General features: G+C 42.9%; 1 protein-coding gene across 3 annotated transcripts in view; it reads right to left on the reverse strand.

The window, feature by feature from the left end:
• Positions 1-394: 394 nt before the first annotated feature.
• PRKCQ (protein kinase C theta) overlaps positions 395-22,655 on the reverse strand; it is a 59,066-nt gene continuing 36,805 nt past the window's right edge. For all 3 annotated transcript variants that reach the window (XM_032688728.1, XM_032688729.1, XM_032688727.1), the window contains 6 exons: positions 13,116-13,207; positions 10,007-10,069; positions 6,474-6,612; positions 3,094-3,282; positions 2,415-2,543; positions 395-1,772 (listed from right to left, as the gene is read on the reverse strand). In XM_032688728.1, the coding sequence (XP_032544619.1) occupies positions 1,617-1,772; positions 2,415-2,543; positions 3,094-3,282; positions 6,474-6,612; positions 10,007-10,069; positions 13,116-13,207 (768 nt within the window). In that variant the 3' untranslated portion in view covers positions 395-1,616. The remainder of the gene's footprint in view (positions 1,773-2,414; positions 2,544-3,093; positions 3,283-6,473; positions 6,613-10,006; positions 10,070-13,115; positions 13,208-22,655) is intronic.

The raw sequence follows: 22,655 nt of genomic DNA on the forward strand, positions 1-22,655 counted from the left end.
TTGACTTCAGGCACTTCAGCCCTTGTTCCTGCAGGATTTGGTGCCTGCAGTCGCTGTCAGTGATATCACAGCACTGCCTGCAAGGCTGCATTTATCCTGTAGGGGGGTCCAAGTTGACAGCCCGGTCCAGCAGAGCCAGAAAGGCACTTCTGAAGCAAATCTGATTTTGGGATAACTCATCTTCTAGAGCTGCTCTTCTCCGTGGACTGGAGGGGTTGATGCAATGAAGTTTCAAATGTTTGCTCTTCAGCTAGAGCCTAACACCAACCTGGGTGACTGCCTGAGTCTAAGCTATTACAGAATCCTCTTTTTAGGTTTTGACTTAATTTTGACCCAGTATTTAAGTGGTATCTCAGTGACAAGCAGTAACTGGGCAATTCTACAGTTCTCCAACTTCAGAAAAAAGTGCATCTTTATTTAAAAGGATCCCATGGCAAAAGGATCACAGAAAAGACTCTTTTTAACCCAGCTACTTTTCCACAGACTGTAAAGGGATAGAGCACACAGCAAAATGTCATGAGATGAAGGCAAGGACCACCCTCACCTGATGTGCTGTCCTGCCCTCTGACTGTTGGGTGCAGTTCATTGATCTGTGCCCACTTTACCAAAGAGTTGGGGCATCATTTAGAGCAACAGAAAGCAAATCAGTCTTTGCAGGGACTGGTTAGTATCTCTCAAGTAAAATACCCCAAATCTGTGCCTGGAACACCAGTTTTACGATGCTTAAATAATGTTTTGAGGAAACATCTTCCACTTTTCTCATGCAGTTTCAGGATAAAAACCCAGAAATCCCAGTCCAGATTTTGCCCTGAGTTTGGCAAGGACAGTTAAAGTTTAAAACGTGGTTCTTGAGGCATTTTGCAACTTCCCATCCTCCCTGTTCTACTGCTAAATGTAAACCACTGGTTTTCTGTATTGATTTTGGCACTTCCCGTGGCAATGATCCTCCTTTGGGGTTGATTCCTTAGTTCCAGTGCCTCCAATTAAGATGTACAGATATTGGAATGGGCACCTGCAAAGTCTCTTTGTCCCAGGAGAGCAGAATTGAATCCTAACACCTTGTGAACAGTATTCTTAAAGTGTGTAGGGAACAAAATACTTCTTCAAAACAGTGCAGACATGCACAATTCTGCACATGTACAGGTGGAGGTTACCAAAGCATCCAATCTGAAGTCTTCCCAGGTACCTCCAGGCCTTGAGCAAACCACTTTTCCTTCAGAAGAAGGTGGGTCTAGGTGAGAGTTGCAGAAATGGGCACTGACATCACCAGAAGCTCAAATATACTAGTTTTTTTTACACAGAAGCCCGTTGGCTGCATGTACGAGTAGTGGGGAACAGGTTTTGGCAGCTCCTCATTTTCAGATGCTCTCAACTTTGATATCATTGGGAAGAGAGAGAAGAGAGACCAAAAGATACCACAAAGAAACTTTATCATTAAGGAAGAGTGGCTGGCATCTGCTACAGACTGGACTAAGCTGGAAGCCTCCAGGCATGGTACAAACTTTCACTGAGGTGTGTTTTTCTGGAGGGTTCTTGATAAAAATAACGGTGCGGAGTCTTCAGTTGACAAAGTGCTGCTCAAACCATTACAGAGAATTCCTTCAGTAAGGCAGATCTCAGGAAAATATTTTCTCCATTTTAGGGTTCACGAAGGAGAAGTTGCTGAACATGTTTTGGTCCATGCTGTTAATCAGTGCTCTGTCGGCACAGGACAGTCGAGGTTTTTCATTTAGAAATTCCTTGTCGAAGTTGCTACAGTCACTTGGAGATTTCTTCAAGAAAAGGAAAAAAAAAATGATGTCAAACCACTAATGTTGAGATTTTTATTACAATGATACTGGCCCTATCAGGCTGCTCATTCATATGGGCTTAGCTTATTTAGTCAGGAGCTAGTAAATATAAACATAAAATGAGCCTGTGATCCATGAATTCTGCCAGGCAGGGATGTTGGAGCTTTACAACACATCAGACTGGACCCATCAGTTAAATAACACTTGTGAAAGACTGTAAAATGAAAGAATGATGCTCTTTTCAAATTAAATAATATTATCGTTATTTATAGGAGATTAATAGTTTAATAGGACAGTTATTAAAAGTCAGGATTATTCTAACTTAGCCAACCACCTGGTTACCTGAACTGCTTTCCCTTCTGCAGTGCAATGGAAGATAATCCCTACAGAATGAGGTGAAATTACGTGGTTAAGGCAAGGCATTATGAGGCATCCAGACCCCTGCTCTGGTAACTGAGAATGTGATGTGTAATTTATGGTTTCTCAGGTGTGGACATGCCAGACCTGGGCTTACAGCCATCACAGAGCAGTATTGTGATGATCAGGTCAGGCAGCTCAGCCACTAGAAGTACATAGTCTAGAAGAACATGGGATGGATGGAACTGGAAGAAGATGCATCCTCACCACTCTTGGTTTGAAAGGAGGCTCCATCCTTCTTTCTTCTAAAGCTTCCCAGTTGATTTCCCGGAAAAAGGCATGCTGGCGGATGTTCCCTCTTGCTCCCAGTCTCCTCTCAGGTTCTCTTACAAAAAGCTAGAATGTTGATTCCATAGGTTAAATTCTGTGCTGATAATGCAAGCATTAAGCAGAGTGGAATATGATGTAACTATTGCGTCAGTGCAATGAGAACAGCCCATAATGGAGAAAATGTGAGTTCTTTTCCCAAAGCAAGGCAATTTCTTGATTGGTATGAAGATGATCACTATCTCTAATCCTAACAGAAGTACAGGTTGACTGTGCAGAAAGATGGCAGTGTGTGTCCCAGAAACAGATGTTCAACATCTCAGTCTGCTGTAACCCTTAGTTAACCTGCCTCGTACCTTAGGGATTGCTCTGCAATAAAACTGACCTCTGCTGGTATCTGGAACCCTGTGAGGAGCCATATCACAACTCAGGAGAAAGGGGACACATGGATGGCCTTATGACTTAGGTGAGGTGCAGTTTGAGGTCCACAGAAAAGACAGTGAGTCTCTCTGGTCCTATCACGCTGAATTTGTTTCTCTGTGCAACAGTTGAAGATGCACAAACCAAAGATGACAATTCAGGCAAAAAAGACTTTCATTCCCTATGTGGTTATTCTTACCTTCACCAAAATGTCCTTTGCATCCTTGTCAAGCCAGCGAGGGTAGAAGGGGTTATCCATACGGATAGACTGGAAAAGCTCCTCTTCATCTTGGCCGTGGAAAGGGGATTGGCCGATAAGCATCTCATACAGGAGGACACCAAAGGACCACCAGTCAACAGAGGTGTTGTACTTCTGCCCCAGCAGGATCTGCCCAAAAACAGGAGGGACAAAGGCTGAAGGGAAATGTCTGACATGAGTATTTCAGCTTCAGAAGGGCGGCCAGACCTTGACCTTCCAACAGCTGCTTTGCACTGAGTGGGATGGCAGAGGTGCTTCCCTCTGCCTGCAGGAGCCAGAACATCTGCCAGAGGTGAAGGGGCTGTGGTTTGAGGAGCTCCAAGTCGCAGCCACACCTGGGAGCCAAAACAGTCCTTCTCACTACAAATAAGGTTGCATGTAACTCTAAAGTTACTTGAACAAGTCTTTGGCATCTTTGAGACATCTCAAAACATAAAAAGCGAGGCAACTAATTTTTTTTGCCTGCTCTCCAGGTTATCTCAGGGGTTCAAATCAGGCTTGTGCTGTCCAAGAAGACAAATGGTTAGGCATTATAATTTTGGAACTGATTCAACTCACAAAAAACTGCATTTTAAATTACAAAAGCTGCAGTGCAAGGGTACTTTAGGACCGTTAGTCAGTTGAAATGGTGTGAATCTATCCCAGCAAAATCTTTCCCAGGAAAAACAGGAAATTGGTTGCTGATATGCCCTCTTGAGACAAAATGAGTTATAAGTAAAGGAATGGGAATTTGCCCTCAGTCAGTCCATTTGTTTGTGCCTTTCTGTGTCAGTTATAAAGTGGAGGCCACATCCAGTGTGTGGGGGCCAGGAGGGTCAGCTGCAGTCACAACCTCCCCCAGGTCTCAAGGACCACCACCAAATTCTCAAACTCTCTGGAGGAGCAAAATTATTCTCACCTGCCTTTATATATCTGTTATGGAGATACCTAGAGCTGAACCATTAGCTCCTTTTACAGCCAAGGAAGGGAATTAGTCCAATTTTAGACATCCAGATAAATATCTACCTGCTGTAAAATACAACCCCCTATTTGTCTCCTTTGGTTATCAAGAAGCCTAGAAAGCTTGCTCATATACAGATGTTTACAATGTAGATATCTAAAGGGTCATGTGATGACTGTGATGTGGAGGATTATCAGGATTTTAGAGCTGTAGAGGGGAAAAGTTCATTTTAAAGCACAATCTTTAGTCTTTTCAATGGGATGCCTGATACTGTAGCTATGGGATAGGTATCAATGACAAGTCCTGGTGATGTCTTAATACCATTGAAACAACTCTCCAGGTCAGTACAGGTGAAACTGCTGAGAGTTTAAAAATTATCATCTTACTGCCTAAAAATTATGTGTCTTATTGATTTATGCATGCAGTCTTTCTATGGTTATGGAGGGAAAATGGTGATTTAATTGATTTTTTCACTTGAGGTAGGAAGGGATGACTTGTTTCCTGGGATGTTTGTCCTTCTACAACATTATAAAGTGCCATCTAGTGCTTCATTTTTAGATGAATTTCCTCACATTAGGTGAGAAATATCCCCCCCCTTAGTACCTGTGGCATCTAACAAAGCAGGACTTTATTGTCAGAAGTCTAAATCCAATCTGGTGTACAGTGCTCATGACTAACACTTCTGTCTCCAAAGGAGGGGATGCAAAAAGGACAAAAAAGAGATCTGAATATATGATGTAACATATACAAAGAGTTTCACTCAAAACAAACAAACAAAAAAGGAATCAGTAAGACTCCCTAATATATTTCTTGTGAATCATTTACAACAAAATCATCCCAACCTTTCCTTCTGAAAAGACACAATTATTTTTGTAAGGTTTTACCTTCTAAAGGATAAAGTGTCTGGAAATTGAAATTAAATGTTTCATGGAAATCAAAGAAAAGATTTATTAGCTTGGAAAATATCTGGGAAAAAAAAGAAATAAACCCAGCAATTTCATTTCAGGTGAAGTCTTTTTATTTTTTTTCGGATATTTTTTTAATAAAAAAAATTGTTTGTCTACTAACCCAAAGCCTCCTTATTCACGTGGCTGTGGCCAAGGTGCTGGGGCTGTAACAAATTACAGTGGTAGCAGCTGCAGTGAAATACTGACAAAGAATCCAGCACTCCTGCCTCTGGCAGGAGAGATGATCCATAAACTCTAGAATTGCTTTGAATTCAGAGGTACAATGTTTTATATTCACTCGTTGAATCTCTAAAATAAACGATGGTGCAGAAACAAAACTCTGAGCTATTTTAGTTTTTCTCTTTTCTATAAAGCAAAACCACAGATAGTGGATCAACACTTGGTTCTCTTTTTATTCTTTTGGATAGAAAAATAGCTCTTTTTTTCTTAAATAAAAGGATATTGAAGTGGAATAAAATCCAATTGCAGCTTGATTGCAGAGCACACTTACACCTGATCTTAGGCAATAGAAATCCAATTGATTTGAAGAGACCCTTGATTTTCAGCAGTGGTGTAACCTAGGCCAGGATTGAGCCCTGAGTGCACAGTAGAGGATTAATGAATTATAGTAGAGTGAAAAAAAAACCACCAAAGGCTTTGAAAGCTATTTGGAAAGTACCAATATCCATCATGAAAACAGTAAAATTATGAAATGGGATCTTGAAAGGCAAATAAATGGATTTCAGACCGATGTCAGACATGGATGACTTGTAGGTTTTTCTCTGAGATGAAAAATGTTTCTTTGGCCCCAATTTTGCCACCTAATTAGTCAAATCCTCTCCACAGTAAGATCTATTATTGTGTGAAGTCACCTGGTTAAGGGTACTTTCTCCTTTCTGGGGGGATCTAGTTCAAAATACTGAAATTAAAAAACAACAACAACAAACCAAAACCAACACAAACCAAAACAAACTAAAAAAAACCCCATCAAACAAAAACCGAAACCAAACCAACAACAACAAAAAAGCCCAACCCAAGTTTCCCTCTGGTTAAAAATGGAAAGAAATAAAGGAAAGGGCACAATCAGCATTTCTCATGCTGTTTCTGTCCCTGAATTGCAGGACCTACATCTTGGAGCTTCTCCTGCCATGGTCCAAGCTGAATTTCTATTAACTATTCTGCTTCTTGGGTTAAGAAAAGCACTACTTATTTTCCATCCCCATTTGCACAAAAAAATGAATTAATTGCAAAAATATTCAATTCCAGACAGGAATGTAGAGTCTGGGTCAAACTGAAATCCGGTTTCTAGCCTGGAACTGCTCAAACCCAGGTTATTTCTCTTTGCAGCCTCCACTACTGACCAACAGTTGTGTCCTAAGACATGTTACTCTGTCCCACAGCAGCTTGATGATCCCCCTGAACTCCACACCCACCTCAGGAGCAATATAGTCAGGAGTCCCACAGAAAGTGCTTGTTTTTGCATCTCCAAACATGTTCTCCTTGCACATCCCAAAGTCAGCAATTTTGATGTGCCCCTCATTGTCCAGGAGGACGTTGTCCAGCTTCAAGTCTCTGCAAGGAAAGAGAAGGAAGACCCCCCCTTTAAAGTGTTCCAGAGACACACAAGTCATTTTAGTTATTTTAGCCTACAAAGGAAGGCTGAGGGATGAATGAAAAGTTGCTCTCTCGGAGTTAAGGATCTCTTTTCTTAATTTCTCTTGTCCCAGCACTGATTTACTTGCTGGAAAAGACATAGAATCATGGAATCACAGACTGGTTTGAGTTCGAAGGGACCTTAAAGATCATCTTGTTCCACACCCAACTTGTGTTCCTGCCCTAGCACAGCCTGGAAAAGGGGAGTAAGAGTGACCAGATAATTCCCACTTTCTCCTTCCCTGGGATTCTCAATATTCTCTCTGAAGCTACTGCCAGATCTCCCTCCCAGTGCAGGCTCTACAAATGTTGGAAGACACAAGGACACACAAGCCCTGCATGGCTCGCAGAGAGTCAGAATAATCCCAGACATCAGTGGAACACCCACCACCTTTTCACTGCTGGGCTGCACCATCTGAACCCCAGGGGTTTACAAAGCCCTTCACACACATCTGCCAGGCTGTTGTCTGAGGTTCCAGGCTCTGAGCTCCTCTGGGAAGCAGAGTCCAGAGAGAGGAAGAAAACAGAGATGCACAGGAAGGAAATGAAAGCCAGTGAGCTGATGAATCATGACCACTGATGGAAAACAATAAGGTCCTCGCATGAGAACAAACTCTGAAAGGAGAGAAAAGCTTGCAAAGAAGGAAAGAAAAAGACAGAAAGAAAGGATGGCTGGCATGGCTTCTATGTTAATTTTTTATATCTTACCTAAAAGTTTTGCTTTTCATTGAGGTAATGACCCGGGGAGATGTTTGGATCAGTGATGCTGCACTTCACATGGGAGGTAGATAGAGTTTGGGTCAGCTGGTCTCTGAGCACACACATTCCTGCATGTCCTGTCTGGTGCCATAATCACTGCTCCTTCTCAGGGCTCCCAAAGCACCCAGAGACATTTGCTTGTACTCATAACTTAGGATATAATGGTTCTTTTTCAACCTCTGCTAATTCACAGCCTACACACATTTTGGCCAATAGGCCCAGTTGGGTGAGGCCTGATCTAGTGAGTGGCATCCCTGCCCATGGTGAGGGGGCTGGAACTAGATGATATTTAAGGTCCCTTCCAACCCAAATCACTCTGTGATTCTTTGATTTTCCACATCTCAGGCGAGAGTCCTAAGAGTGAGGCTGCTGTATGGCCACCCTCCTGATGACAACCGTTTTACAGTGTGGATTTTTTTTCAGAAATGGTTTTGAATCCTTCAAAGAAGGTGATTTCTAATGCATGATGCTCCTGAGATGATTGCCTGCAACTGCAGGAAAGATGAGTGTTCAGCCTCCCTCTGTGCAAAGCTCCTTGTCTTGCTTTGTCCAGGTCCTAATCAGGGTGGGGGACGTCGAAGTGTTTACACACTAAATTGTTGTCATGGGGCAATTGTTTCTTGCTGCCAGAATATGGCCCAAGACAAAATGGGAGTCATCAATCAAAGAGAAATATAGAGACAAGTGAGACATTTGCCTTCCAAGTGGCAGACACTCATGTTGTCACAATTTCCAGCTGGAATGACTTATTTTAGTTACACCACTGAGATCAATCTCGGGCTGCCAGCACTGCTTTTATTTATCTGGTAGATCGAAGCAAAGCAAAAAACCCATCACCTACAGTTTGCTTTCATTATTTTGATGAGTTGCAAACTCATTGGCTCCAGGGACTGGAGTTTCTGCCAAAAACGCTTCGGCTCATTCATTAAAATTTAAGCCAACCTTTCCAAACGTGGGTGCATGAGACAGAACAGCTGGATTCATTATTCTTACGACATTGCAAGTGATGTAGTTTCAAAAATGATTTCTGTTCACCTTCCTAAGTGCTTAGTTCTCTCTGACAGAGATACTGATGACTGTGAGTTCTCAGCTGACCTCGTCATTGTCTTCAGTGAAAGAAGGAAAAGGGAGTAGGACTCGTTAAACCTCTTCTCACAAGGGTTGATTCTCAAAGCAATATTACAGTAACTCCTTGGAATGAGATATTTCTTCCTATCCCCATGCTCCCCAATGCCCAGATATCAAAATTTTCTCACATTTCCCAAGGTTCCAAACTCTGAACACCCCGCTCCTTTCAGGAGGAAACAGGTCCTAAACCCTGACACAGCACCGGTGTAGTGATTCTAAGTAAAAATGTGAATTATAAATAAAATTTGGGCATTAACAGTCCTGCCATAAACTCATCATGTCCTGCAGATATTTTTTTAATCAGCTTTTCTGAGAAGACTGAGCAAAAATGACAGGAATAGCAAAGTGGTTTGGGCACTTCGGAAAATTTTTCCCTTCAGTCATCCAGAATAATAATTAGAGCCAGAAACCTGCTGAGACCCCAGAGATCATCTTAGATTAATGCCACTGGTATTGATCTCATGTTTATGCAACCACCATCACTGGTCAGTAAAGACTATAAATGGCTCCCACGTGAGTACTAACAAGAATCAAAGAGAGTGTTTTAAAGGGGGAATGGATTGTAAACAAGCCATTCACTTTCAGTGTTTGTTCTGATGTTCACACTACATGACAAACATTGCAATATGCTCATTTTGAGTTCAGCAGACATCATTGTTGTGGTGTGCTTTCTTATTTGTTTGTGACAAGCTATTTGTTTCCTGCTTTTACAGAAGGCTGCAATGCAGTAACTGAATTTTGCCATGAAGATGAGCTTGACTAGAGCTCCCCAGAAATTCAGTTCCTCCTTTTGGCCATGGGAAATAAGACTGTGGCCTGACTTCTGGTAGAAATGGGCACTTCTTGTACACACTCTAACACAGGTTTGACAAACCTAAAAATGCCCACTCCTCTCTGCTTACTAAAAGAAGAGCTTGACAGCGAACTCAGACTCATGAAGGTAGGTGAGATGAATCCCATGTCCCCGTGGAACTGTGCAGAGTACACCTGCTAATAATCCAAAATTAAGATATATCACTGTTTCCCTGCTGTTGTTACTTGAGCTGAGCTTGTCACCACTGTCCCGGGGTAACCAGCACAACAGATATTTCAAAGTTCTCATGTCTGACTGGACCTTATATACCTTGATATGTTGAAAGCTTAAACAGGGTGCCTATACTGGGTGATGTGTTGTAAATGCATCCAAGGCCTTCTTTTAATGTTAACTGAAACAGGACTGGATTCTGAAAAAAAGCCTCAAAAATGCTTTTTAACTCTATCTCTTCAAAATAAAGTGCCCAGATTCTGTAAAAGGGAAATCTGCATAGAAAAGCAATGCCAGTAAGTACACCCAAGAAACAGGCTCTCTGTTACCATTAGTGCTTGCAAGGAAAGCAGAAAAGGTTTAGCATATTAGCATATTATTTACATTACAGAGTAAAATTACCTGTATATTATGCCCTTGGAATGGAGGAACTGGAGCCCACAAATTATTTCAGCAGCATAAAACCTGAGTGAGAGAAGGCAAAGTTAGAACGGATTCTTCCCAAAAGTGTTTTCAGTTAGACCCAAAAAGAGGGAAATTTTGTCTCTACAAGAACCAAAATTTCATTAGCTTCCCAGAAGGTCTGGAGTATCTCTAGAAGGTTTGGGGTGACTGTGTTTTACTGAGGGATGATGTGATATTCCCCAAAGTGTGCCACACAGCTAGTAGCCTAATTCCCACTGAAACCACTTCGGGAAACAGTAAGGATGTGGAGCCTACTTATCTTCAGGGATTTGGAAGCCACACTGCATGGCTAGATGCATTTTTCTCTAAGTAACTGATTCTGAGAATGGTTTCTTCAGGGACAAAGAATGTCTCCAGATCAGCTGTGGAGCAAAAAAACCACAAGCTCCTACTGCCCACTCTGCCTTGCCTCAAAATATGATCCCTATAAGAAAGGCAGACATGTCTGTACCTCTCCCTTATTTACAGATTTAATCAATGAGTTACAGTGATCATAGAATAATAAAATGGTTTGGAAGGGACCTTAAAGACCATTTAGTTCCACCCTCTGCCATGGGCAGGGACACTTTCCATGAGACCAGGTTGCTCCAAGCCCCACCCAACCTGGCCTTGGACACTCCAGGGATGGGGCAGCCACAGCTTCTCTGGGCAACCTGTGCCAGGGCTTCACCACAGTAAAGAATGTTTTCCCTAATATCTGACCTAAACCTGCCCTCTTTCAGTTTAAAGGCACTCCTCCTTTTTTTATCCCTACATGCTGCACCGGACTGCAAACTTCAAACAACAGTGAATGCCTCAGACCTCAGAAGAGCAGCTTTGATTTGCCACAGTGAGTAGCAGCTGCAAAAAGCATTGGACTGTTCCCAGCAATGGGACAGGCAGGTGGGCATCTGGGATGGGGAGCACTGACAGAATCCTTGGCTTGTTAGTCTGCCCTCTTCCCTGCTCAGATTTATGACTTGTGTTTCATTGACTCACAGAATGATTTAGGTTGGAAAAGACCTCTAAGATCATTGAGTCCAACCATTCCCCCAGCACTGCCAAGGCCACCACTAAACCATGCCCCAAGTGCCACGTCCTTGCCTTTTTTGATCACTTCCAGGGGTGGTGATTCCACCACTTCCCTGGGCAACATGCTCCAGTGACTGACCACCCATTCAGTGAAGAATTTTTTCCTAATTTTGAAAGCTTGTCCATTATATGAACTAGCAGCTTGGTGACCTTTCTCTGGAGTTTTTTTCTAATTTGAGGTCTTTGTTCTCCACATATTTTACCCAAAGGACATCACCACATCCTGCTGCAAAGAGGTAGCATCAGTGTGAAGAATGAAAGTGCCCTCCCAGAAGGCAATGCAACCAGAGAATCATATTTCCCTCCAGTGTGGCACAGCTCTGCTCACTCAGTCTTCAATGCATTGCTCCTTAATTCTGAATATTCAAATGCTTTTGAAAAAAAAGATCATCAAACATTTATTTAAATGACAGTCTGGGGTTTTTTTTAATTAAATTACTACATAAAAATTAATCCCTATAGTGGTTTCAATATTGACTTTCAAAATACCTATTGTTTGCAGAAGGATTAAAAGCACATTTTATTTTTTCTAATTCTTCTATTTGCTTTAATCAAAGCTAAATAAATTTTTAATTCTCTGTTGGTATATTAATTTTTTGTTTAAATTTACCTTTTGTACTTCTGATAGGTTTTATCTCTTTCCCCCTACCCCCTTGAACTTTAAAAGGAAAAAGGGAAAATCCCATTACTTCTAACAAATAACAGCTTCACCTCTGATCACTGGACTGGGAACCCCAGCTTAAGCAGGTCCTGCAGCTTGGCTACAGGCCACCCAGCGCTGTAAAGAACAAGATATTTGGTTCCATAGCCAGCTGAAAATGCATTTCTTGGATTTCTTTGATGGTGGTAAATCTGGAGCAGAGGTTGGGTCCACAATGTCATTATCGGGACCTCTGATTACGGGCTGAGCAAGAACTCAAGGAGTGTAACAGAGAGACTGCTGTACAGGGCTGCTGTAATTCACAGCAGACAGTTGTAGGTTGTTTTAACATGACTCTCATCCATGGGAAATGTAAGTAAAACCCTGAGATTAGCTCAGTTGGTTAGAGCATGGTGCTAATAACACCAAGATTGTGGGTTTGATCTCCATACAGGCCATTCACTTAAGAGTTGGGCTTGATCATTGTGGGTCCTTCCAACTCAGGATATTCTGTGATTCTGATTCTGAAGATCTGAGGCAGGTTTGGGGCTGTTCATATACAGTGGAGACACCTCCAGAGGTGAAGTCACAGCTGGACTGGCTGGTGCCTCTGAAGCCCTGATCTGAGTGAGGGACTGAAGCCTGGGAAGGGGACTAATCCATCAAGAAGGGTAGCCTAAGGGACAGCTTCCCTCCAGTTCAGCTCTCGGCTCTGAACAAACCTGTGTGGGACTGTGCTGAGGACAGTGCAAAATACAGAAGCCAGGTCACAGGCTGGAAGGAGATTGCTGGTTTGCAGGCTAAAGATTAATTCTGCAGGCAGACACAAAGCTGATGAGGGTGTAGCAGCATCTGTAACACTTCCAGACAGAAAAACCTTCCTGGTTGACCAAGAGTGTAAAGTAAGTTCACATCTGACTAAAATCGACTGCGTGGATGGGCTCCAAAAGCCTTCTGTGGGAGGGGAAAGAGGACAGGGAGAGGAAGTGATTTGCTCCAAGTCCTTCACTGAGGAGGGGTGACAACCTGCATGTCTATTTTGTTCAGTTTGGAGAGAGCTGGGATAGAGAGTGATCTGGTTTCCAGCACAAGTGTTATCCTCACTCTGCAGCTGGGCGAGGTGAAGAGAGGTCAAATGATTTGCCCAATGTTTCCTCTACAGAACAGAAGCAGAGCTGGGAATAAAATCAAGTTCCCAGGTGTCTGCTGCCTTTGCTTCTCTCATGTGGGCAACCTGCAAGCCCAGAGGCAATAATAATAATAATAATAATAATAATAATAATAATAATAATAATAATAATAATAATAATAATAATAATAACAACAACATCTTACGTTGCTCTTGGAAGGTCAAACTTATGGCAACTCTGGATATGGAACATAAGGTCTCCTCCATTGAGGTATTCCATCACAAAAAAGAGGTTTTCCTGAGAATGAGACAAGATGAGAATAAATAAGGTTGGGGGAAAGGGCAAAGTAAAAGTATAAAAAAACCCTGAACAACAAACCCCTTAGAAAGCACTCAAAAAGAGGAAGGAAAAGATTACTGTGAGGGTTTTGGAAAGAAAGCTGTTTCTTTTTTAGATTCCTCATTTCTCCTCTTTGTTTCCCAAGCCCATACTCACCCTCTCTGCTCTGATTTGTACAAACACCATTAGCAAACATTGCAAATCCACTTAACAACCAGCTGATACCGTTAATTTTTACCAGCAGACCTCCAGGCTCACTAGAAGGGGATGAGTAACTCTACAGTGCCTGTATAACAGAAGGACAGATGGATAAGCTTCCTAGAGGGACTAGTAGAAGAGGTAAAAGTCAATACTAGGTCTCCTCTGGTCCCCATTCCAGACCACTATCCATCCAGTGGAGTGATCTCAAGCTGCTGCCACCCGAATTCCTGCACATCTTCTGTGGAGGCACATGGGTCTGACTTTTTCAAGTTCCCAGAGAAACTGGCCAGATGTAGCAATCCGTTTTAAGCACATGCCTGATTTTAAACCTGAAAGCTGCTCTATTAAACAGGGTAAGATGCAACTTGCTGGTGGGAAGATTCATGAATTAGTCATATTTCTGGATACCCACTGAGTGCCTGCATGTCAGAGAAGCCTGGAAGAACGTCCAGTCTTTGTCCCCCATTGCATGCAATCATCAGCTGTTTGACGAGGGCAGTGGAAAGCCCTCCTCCTGCTACATAAAAATAATGGAATTGAATATTGGATAACGAGCAGAACTGATCACCTAGGTTTCTTTTTCAATCCTTGATGTAGAATCATAGAGCCACAGAATGGTTTGGGTCGAAAGAGACCTCAAAGATCACTCAGTTCCAACCCCCCTGCCATGAGCAGGGACGCCTTCCACTAGACCAGGTTGCTCATGTACACAACTCTGATCCTCTCACAGCTTCACCAGCCAAAACTTCACCACCAGACCCCTGCAGAAGGCAGAAGCTGGTTGAGACTGATCCCTTCCACACTAAATTGTATCTACAAAGCAGGAAGGGCACCTTCTCCTGGAAGAAGAGTATCTGTGCACTGAGTTACGCCCTCAGTCCAAACTTCTGTTCTTGTAATCTCACCTTCTGTGCATAAATGCAGGAATAAAATAAAATGGATGCAGTATTTTTATTTCTCAAAAGCCTCCCTCTGTTCCCTACACACCTGAAGTCAGTCATCTCTCGGCTGTGCTATAAAGTTTATGAATACCTTCCCTGTGTTGCCTATTGCCCATCACATTTTTTCTGGGGGGGGGGGAAATAGAGTTCTTTTCACTTACACTTTTAACAGTTGAAGATTTTTATCCATAAGATCTAATATAAGTATGTCTGGCAGCCAGCCAAGAGCTGGCTATTTTAAAAAACCACAACAGTGCTTGTTCCTTTCAAACAACAGCTGTCTGCTCTAATTTGTGAAATTTCTTTAGCCAGATCCTTTTAATTACAGCACTCTTATTTAAATGGATGTCTCATTGGAAACCCCACCTGTCATCTAAGAAGCACAAGGCCAGATTTGGCCTCCTGGGGAAAGAATACAAATTTTATCACTAAACCAAATGGGTGCAGGTTTTCAGTTCGAAGGTCTTGCATCTGTAGAGGGCTATGCACGTAAATCAGTTTAAGCAAGTAAAAGGGCCAAATGGAGATGGGTAATTTAGTGGAGAAATGCATAAATCTTGGAAACAATGTGAGCTCAGGAGCCCCTTAAGGAAAATACTGGAACATATGCTCTTTGTGAAGGCACACAGGGAGGTGATGAGGTTCAGCCACCAACACACCAGCAGCCACATGTGTCACACTGGGACAGAACAAACCTGATGGGTCCTCAGATGGGTTAGATTCAGCTTTAGTGGACTGGGAAGCAGAAAACCCTTGGGTTTCCCTGGAAAGTCCACTAATTTTGGCTACACCTTACCACACATCTTGAAGTGCAAGTTGAAGCCCAAGTTTATTCAGCAGAACAAGCAACCATGCTCTGTTTGCTCATGGATTTGAGCAACCACCTGATGTGCCTATTTAATCAAACCAGGGACTCTAACTTGAAACTGGGGGCTTTGTCAGCACCCTTCTGCCATCCAAGGAAACAGGTTTCCCACCTCTCAGATTAATTTACATCCAAATATATGAACTCTGTTGCTCGACTGCCTTAAGCTATAAAGTTGCAGACCACAAACTCAGGTATGATTAGTACTGAAGTCTGTAGCCTACCAGGTGCTATAGAGTGGTACATAAACACTGTTGGAAAGAGAGATGGCATCACTCTGACTTTTTTGCTCTGGGGCTTGGATGTTCTCCTTGCTTCTTGCAAAGGGCAGTTGTCTGGAATGGGTCATGGAGAAAAACTGCTTGAGATCAGCCCTAAGTGTGTCATTATGAGTAGGAAGGTGTAATCAAGCAGGGCAAACTGCAACAAGTTATTGGAGTCAGCTTCCTAAGCCTGAGATCTACAGAGCCACAGAACGCACTAAAAATGGGAAGTGGCAAGACCCATACTTGAAACCACTGAAAACTCAACAGTCTTACTCAACAGAGGTTAAAGGGTTAGAGTGGCACAGGGGACGTGTTTGCAGACAGGTTCCAACCTAAACTTCCTCTTGGCCCTGGAAAGCTGTCTGATGGCTCCTGACTGCTACTGCCAGGCTCTGAAGTCTGTCAGCACCTGGGGCACGTCAGAGTGGGTTAAGTGGGTATTATGTAGTTGAAAATGCCCCTGCTCATTCGAGGGGGGTTGGACTAGATGACATTTAAAGGTCCCTTCTAAGCCAAACCATTCTATGATTCCATGATTCTCAGACGTGGCAGCTGGGATGGCATGACTGGGATGCCAAACAAACAGGAATGTTGCTCCTCGGTGGTGAGACCTACAAAGCTCTGAAGGAGGCTTGGAAAGAGTTCCCTGCCTCTCTCCCTTGCAGACGTGTGACAGGTGACATCCTGACCACCTGTGGGAGCATCCCCAGGTAGCAAATTCTCAAGCTAAACTTCTGGCCATGGTTCCAGACTCACACAGCAGAACAGAAAAAGTCTGGTCTCTCAGCAGAGCTTGGGACCATCTTTTACAACCACAGAGCTCGAGGAGGACTATAAAGGCACTTCCTGAATTCAGGGATGGCTATTGTCCCACGGTAGTTATAGAAACATAGAATCATAGAAATCCTGAGTTGGAGGGGACCCATAAGGTCATTGATGTCCAAGTCCTGCCCCTGCACAGGATAACCTCAGGAATCCCATCATGTGCCTGTGTGTGTTGACCCAACGCTTCTTAAACTAATTGGCACATCCATGTGGATAAGAACATCCATATATCAGCCGTTCTCTACTTCCAGACCATCTTCCAGGGGCCTTCTCCATTGCAGCACAAGGAACATGACAAACCTTTTTGTGGGAGGATGAAGTGTTGCTCCTACAGCAGCAGAACCACACAACATGACGTTGTACAACACACAGACATGCAAAAAATAACACAGTTCCCTCGTCTAGTCAATCCTGCCAGGTGCTGAAAGCTTTGATTACTGCAAGAACTCAATTCCCTGCCCCATCAGCCCCTCAGCACCTGTGCTGAGCTGAGCTCCTCTCCACAGAGCCACCTGCTCCCTCACTCTCCAGGACATGGCAGGGATGGAGTTAATCCAACCTGCTTCGATACTGCATTTTGGCTGCTGTGAGAATGAATAGTCACTATCAGAGATGCTTTCAGCTTTATAAACAATGAGTAGAAAGCAGGTAGCATTTAAATTGATCTTTTGAAGGTACATCCTTTAACAGGCTCTTAAAATCCTCAAACCAGCTGGGAGCCCTCCCAGAGCACTTTTCTGCAGAGATTTTTAGATTTTGTTTTCTTCGCATTTGAAAGCACTTGCATCCATACAAACACACAATTTAACACGATTTACTGAGGAGAGAAAATTCTTCTTCCCAGGGCTTCCAGGAGGTTGAATATCAGAATAATTAATGCTGCACGACAGTGTGGCTTTACCCTAATTTAGAGCATGGCTTCATGTGGAGAAGGTTCCAAATAAAGTGACTTAATCCTGCTGCATGCCATTGAATTAGGTCAGCCACGGCCAAGAGAAAGGTTTGACATGATACAGTGTTCTTTAAGGTCCCTTCCAACCCAGACCATTCTAGGATTCTATGATTCAATTCCTGCAGCTGCCTCTTGTCTCAGCTTTTCAGGTAGCTCAGTTCAGCCCAGTCTGGGTTCTTATCCAAGCTTTGGATCTATTTTACTTCATCCATAGATGGGAGTCAAAGGCCTCAGCCTTTTCCACCACACCACTCAGAGTGTTTTGCAATCCCATCACAGCATCCCATCTGGTGGAAAAGCAGGCAATGCTTTCTACTCCCATGAGGAAGAGTAAACACAGGGTTACTCCTGGTTAGTAGGTGACCATAGAAGTTCACCTACATTTCTAATTTTGCTATTTGCACCAAAACACCCCCAGGTTTACTTTTGTTCCCTAGTTCAAAGACTTTTTTCCCCCCTCTTGTGTAATATCAGTCCATCTTCTGGAGATGGTAGCATTTCTTAGAGCTATCAAATAATTCAGTCCAGTCCCTGATCTCACTGTTTATTTCTTGTTCTAATCTTTGCACTGTCAGCATTTTTAACTGCCTGTTAAACTGCTCATTTGGGATGCTTAGTGTTTTGTGCCCATGTGCCTGGTACAAAGCATATGAACATATTTTTATACACATATATAGAATACATATGTATAGATAAAGGTGTAGACATGGCTGGCAATAGTTCCTTTCACCTGAGTTCTGAGATCCCAAGATCATCACAGCTCAGAGCAGATATCCCTCACTGGTAAACTGAGTTACTATCAGCCCTGTCTTGCAAGAGAAAGTGGCTTTCCTATCAGTATTGGGTGGTATATTGGAAAAAGACTAATTTTTTCAAGGCTAGGAAAAGATTCTGTGAAGATTTACAGATAAAAAACCCACCAGAACAAAAACTTAACAAAAAGTAGTCAAACTTGTGAAATGTAAATATTTTATCAGCTGAAAAAATTTAATGTTTTTATTTTAAGAAGTAATTTTTTTTTTCAGGATAAAGAGCAGCTACAGTGCAGATTTTTAGAAATCTCATGCAAAGCTTTATGCATTTTGGGCTGATTTTCCTCAGACTGGACAATGGGAAGGCAAAGAGAATATGTGTATTGAATATGTCAATTATCTATCACTTAAAAACCCCCACACTTATGAGATGTCATCCTCTTTTCCTGGCCAATACACTCCCCCTGTTCACAGCACATGGGCTGACACCACCCAGAAGTGTCTTGCTAAAGCTTCATATATTTGATGTTATAATTACAGCTGCTCACACCTTCTCTGGCACAACCTTGTTGGAGTCCCAAAGCCCTGCTGAGATGCTGCTATTTCTGCTAAACCATGTTGAAATTTTGGCCAGGATTGAAGGAGACCTTGCCAGTTTTCCTGCCTGCTGCTTGCAAGAGGCAAAATCCTCAAAGCTTCCCTAAACACCCCAATTCATTCCCAACTTTCCCATTAGCTGGTTCACATATGGCCAACTAGCCTTGAATCAGATTTTTCCAAGCTCAAACTACTCCAAATACTAGGAGGATGGACAGATGTTTCCAAGCTGATGTATCCCCCCAAAAAAACCCAGAGAAGATCTATGGACCTTGTAGCTTCAGGATTGTGTCTCCCAAATGGCTGCACACCATGGGATGGTTTGCACATGGGAAAAGGATGGTTTATACAAGGAAAAAAAATTACTGTGATGCCCTGTACTCTATTTTTCAGCCTTCCTCCCTCATCAGTAACAAAATTAGGATGCTGGCCAGAAGGACATCTGGTCTGACCTCCCAGGACACCTTGTTTCGTGACCAGCACATCTTATTTAGTTTGTGCTGTGGTCAGAGAGGACCATGCATCCCCTGGGAAGGGCATGGGGGCCTGACCCAGGGCTGTTCAGAAGGTCTATGGCACAACCAGGCAGTGGAGCTGAACATCCACCGGGTGTGAAACACAGATGTGCCAAACCACACACTCTGATGCAGGTCAGACAATTCAGCCCTGTCCCTCAGTAGCAGGTCAGAGAGAGAAGAAAACTCAAATTGTACTTGGAAAAATTTTGCAGGAATTGCAGTATCCCCTCAGGAGACATTTGAATGAGAAATCTCCTGATGATACTCATAGAAAACACTTTAGAGCCTAAGAATTTTTAATTAGGACCACACTCCCTGTTTATAATCCATTTCTCCTTCCTGCCAATGTAAGAGATTTTAAAGTCAGTGCTAAGCACGTAGAAGCAACAGAGCATGTGAAAATGGCTCATCACCAGGACTTTGAAAAGATATAATACATCAGTAAAGCAGAAAATAAATGTTTCTGTAATATTCGCTGTTAAATTGCAATAAAGATTACTTCTCTTTTGGGTTGAAATAGTCTTTGTTGCTATTTTGTGCTACAAGTCAAAATGCCTCAAGATTTAATTTGCATTTAGGTAAAGAGTGTTAATAAAACTTGGTCAGTGAAGTAAAGAAACAGAAATAAAAGTGACTTTCAAAAAGGGAAAGCCTATTTTTATTGCAGAAGATCAGTGAGATGCAAAAAAGAAGAATAAAACATAAGCACTGGGATGCCAATCACTGTTTTGGCATTACTAATATTGGTATTTCATAGAATCATAAACATGTTTTTCCTCCTCTTTAACATAACAGCATCCCTTTAAATCTAATACAACAGAGTAGCTCCCTGAGCTTATTGTTGAAATTCACACCATATAATTATGTCAGCTGAATATCTGGATACAAAGATGAGTGCAGTAAACTCAAACATACTCAAAAAAGATTGGAGAAAAAAAAACCAACCACCCTGGGCTTGCATTTGTTCTCATGTAGCAAAACAAGACAAGTATTCTGAGTTTTGAATCACTGATCATTCAGCCTCAGCAGGAATAAAGAGGAGCATTAGATGCCTACTAAAACCTGTCTGAAAGGCTGTCAAGCTTTATATATTTGAGTGTTCACTGATTACCTCACTGAAACTTATCCCAGAGCTCCAAGAACTGTCCACAGATTATAGAACTTCTTTCTTCCCCTCTGGAGACATGTGGACTCCCAAGGTCCTTGTTTCAGTGTAGGAATATTCTGTTTTTACTGTCCTTTGCCAGGGCACTCAATACCTGAAGCAACTCAGGTAAGCCAAAGCATTAAGGACTCAGAAATGCATCAACACATGTGTTTCTGTCTGAAACTACTCTACTATTCAGTGAAACCTTAAAACCAAAAAATATAATTTTTTAAATTAAAAATTCACGTTTTTAATATTAAAGTCCAGACAGGGACTCTACACAGCGGTGCCCTGGCTTCTGCCCATGGCAGGAGGGTTGGAACTGGATGATTTTTAAGGTCCCTTCCAACCCAAAGCATTCTATGATTCTAAAATGATTGCTATAAAAGGTATTCTGACTGAACCATGCTGTCCTTTGGGCCATGAAAGCCCATCCACGGCTTGTCTCAAATCTCCTGCTCTGGGTGACTCTCCCACATTGTGTAATTGCTGCTTGGCTTGCAAAGGTCAGAGGAGAAAAAACATGAGCTAAAAATCAATCACAGCCCAGAGCAGCTTTGGCCTGGGCAGCCACATTCCAGCTTCTCTGTCTGTGAACTTGAGGGCAAGATGGAGAGATTACATAACCTTAGAATGGAATAAGGGCTTGGAATGAGATGGATGGAGATTCTTTCTACAGGACAGGAGGGCAATAATGTGGTGCTGCCCACAAGACACTGTGGGAAGAGATCATTTGGTTTTTGAGCCTGGAACCCACAGTTTTTTCAGGCATTCATTGCTTTTCCATCCTGCAGGATTCCCTTTCCTCAGCCATGGCTGGAAGCACTCCTCTTAAATGGTCAGAAAATCCCACTTGGCTCCTGGCACGACATCATTAGGTTTCTCACCTTTCTGTTGTGGACTAATGAGGGAAGTGGACCCTTCTATGCATGCACTGCCTGAAATCAGAGCTGCAGACTATCACTGCTTTATCCATCCTGAACCTGACCTCCAGCTTCCAGACCAGGGATAGACCAGGCTGGAGCACAGACAACATGGTGCAGCTGCTGTGTGCCAGTCAGACGCTGGCATCAGCCAGCATCCCTCTGGAGATACAGGCAGCACAAGTAGTATTCCCTGGAATAAATGCTCCCTCACAGAGCTGTGACTGCTGTGAATATTTTATCTCTTTCATTAAATCTTGATTTTCTCTGCTTTTGGAACGGTGTCATTTATATTTTCCTCTGAAATCTAGCTCCTCTAAATAGGGAATTAATTCCAGGCAAGGATCCATTCCCAGGACATACCATCCTGTCAGTCCCAAAGGGGTTAAACATTAATGCCTGGGCTCAGTGTCACATCCCCTACAGCAGTTCCCAGACATTCCCTGTTATAAATTTAATCTGTCTTCAAACAGGTGCCACATCCCACAGATGACTGGAACGTACCACAGAGGTTATATTTGTTTCTCCTCACCCTGCAGAAGCAGCGAGCCTCTTGCTGAGCAGGCCCTAACCTCACTCTGAACAGTGATTTGTGCCACTAAATCCTGGGGCTGAACAGGGACTGGGAGCATCCTGGGGCTGAGAAGGGACTGGGAGCATCCTAACAAAATCCTGGACAGGTAGCCATGTGACACTGCTCTGAATTTGAGCTTTCAGGAGTGGTTTGAGTAGGTTGAACAGACAGGACAACCTCTCAAAATTCCACCAGTACTTTCTTTGCCTTGTGTATGCTTTGGTGTTAAGGTGATTGGTTGTGGCTGCAGGAAAAGCTCTGGAAGGCTAATCAGTTGGTGTTTTGTTGGCAAGTAAAGCCATGAAGATATATACACATTACTTAAATGTCACTTCAGTTTTGGTTTGGAGTCCTAAGCAGGTTTTTAGGCGATGCTTTGTGCTGCCCCTCTGAACTGCAGCCACCATCACCAGTGTTTGGTGCAATTTACCTGTTACTGGGGACAAAGAAGTAAATGACAGCGTGTTTATTCTCCACAACCAGAGTTTTTTGAGTTTGCTTTGATCCAGGCTTGTTGTTGCAGCATAATGCTTCATGGTCCAAGAGGCCCAGGTAACACCAGGGTGGGCACATCTTTACTCTGGCTGTGGATGTGGCCTTTGAACATCCTTAGCCCAGGGTACCAGAATGCAGATTTTAACAGCAGGTCTCTGCATACCTCAATCAGCTTTGGATGCTCTATCCCATTCCCAGGTTCATATGGAGAGGCAGATTAAATTTCTGAAGCCACTTCCCAAGTGCTTAACCCGAAGATCCCTTCCCCGAGCACCACTTCATGTTCAAACTATTCCCTAACACCTGGCAGACTTAAGCCCTTCGCCAAGTATCTGTGCTGCAGTAAAGAA

Source organism: Chiroxiphia lanceolata, chromosome 5 (genome assembly GCF_009829145.1).
Source record: "Chiroxiphia lanceolata isolate bChiLan1 chromosome 5, bChiLan1.pri, whole genome shotgun sequence".
Taxonomy (NCBI): domain Eukaryota; kingdom Metazoa; phylum Chordata; class Aves; order Passeriformes; family Pipridae; genus Chiroxiphia; species Chiroxiphia lanceolata.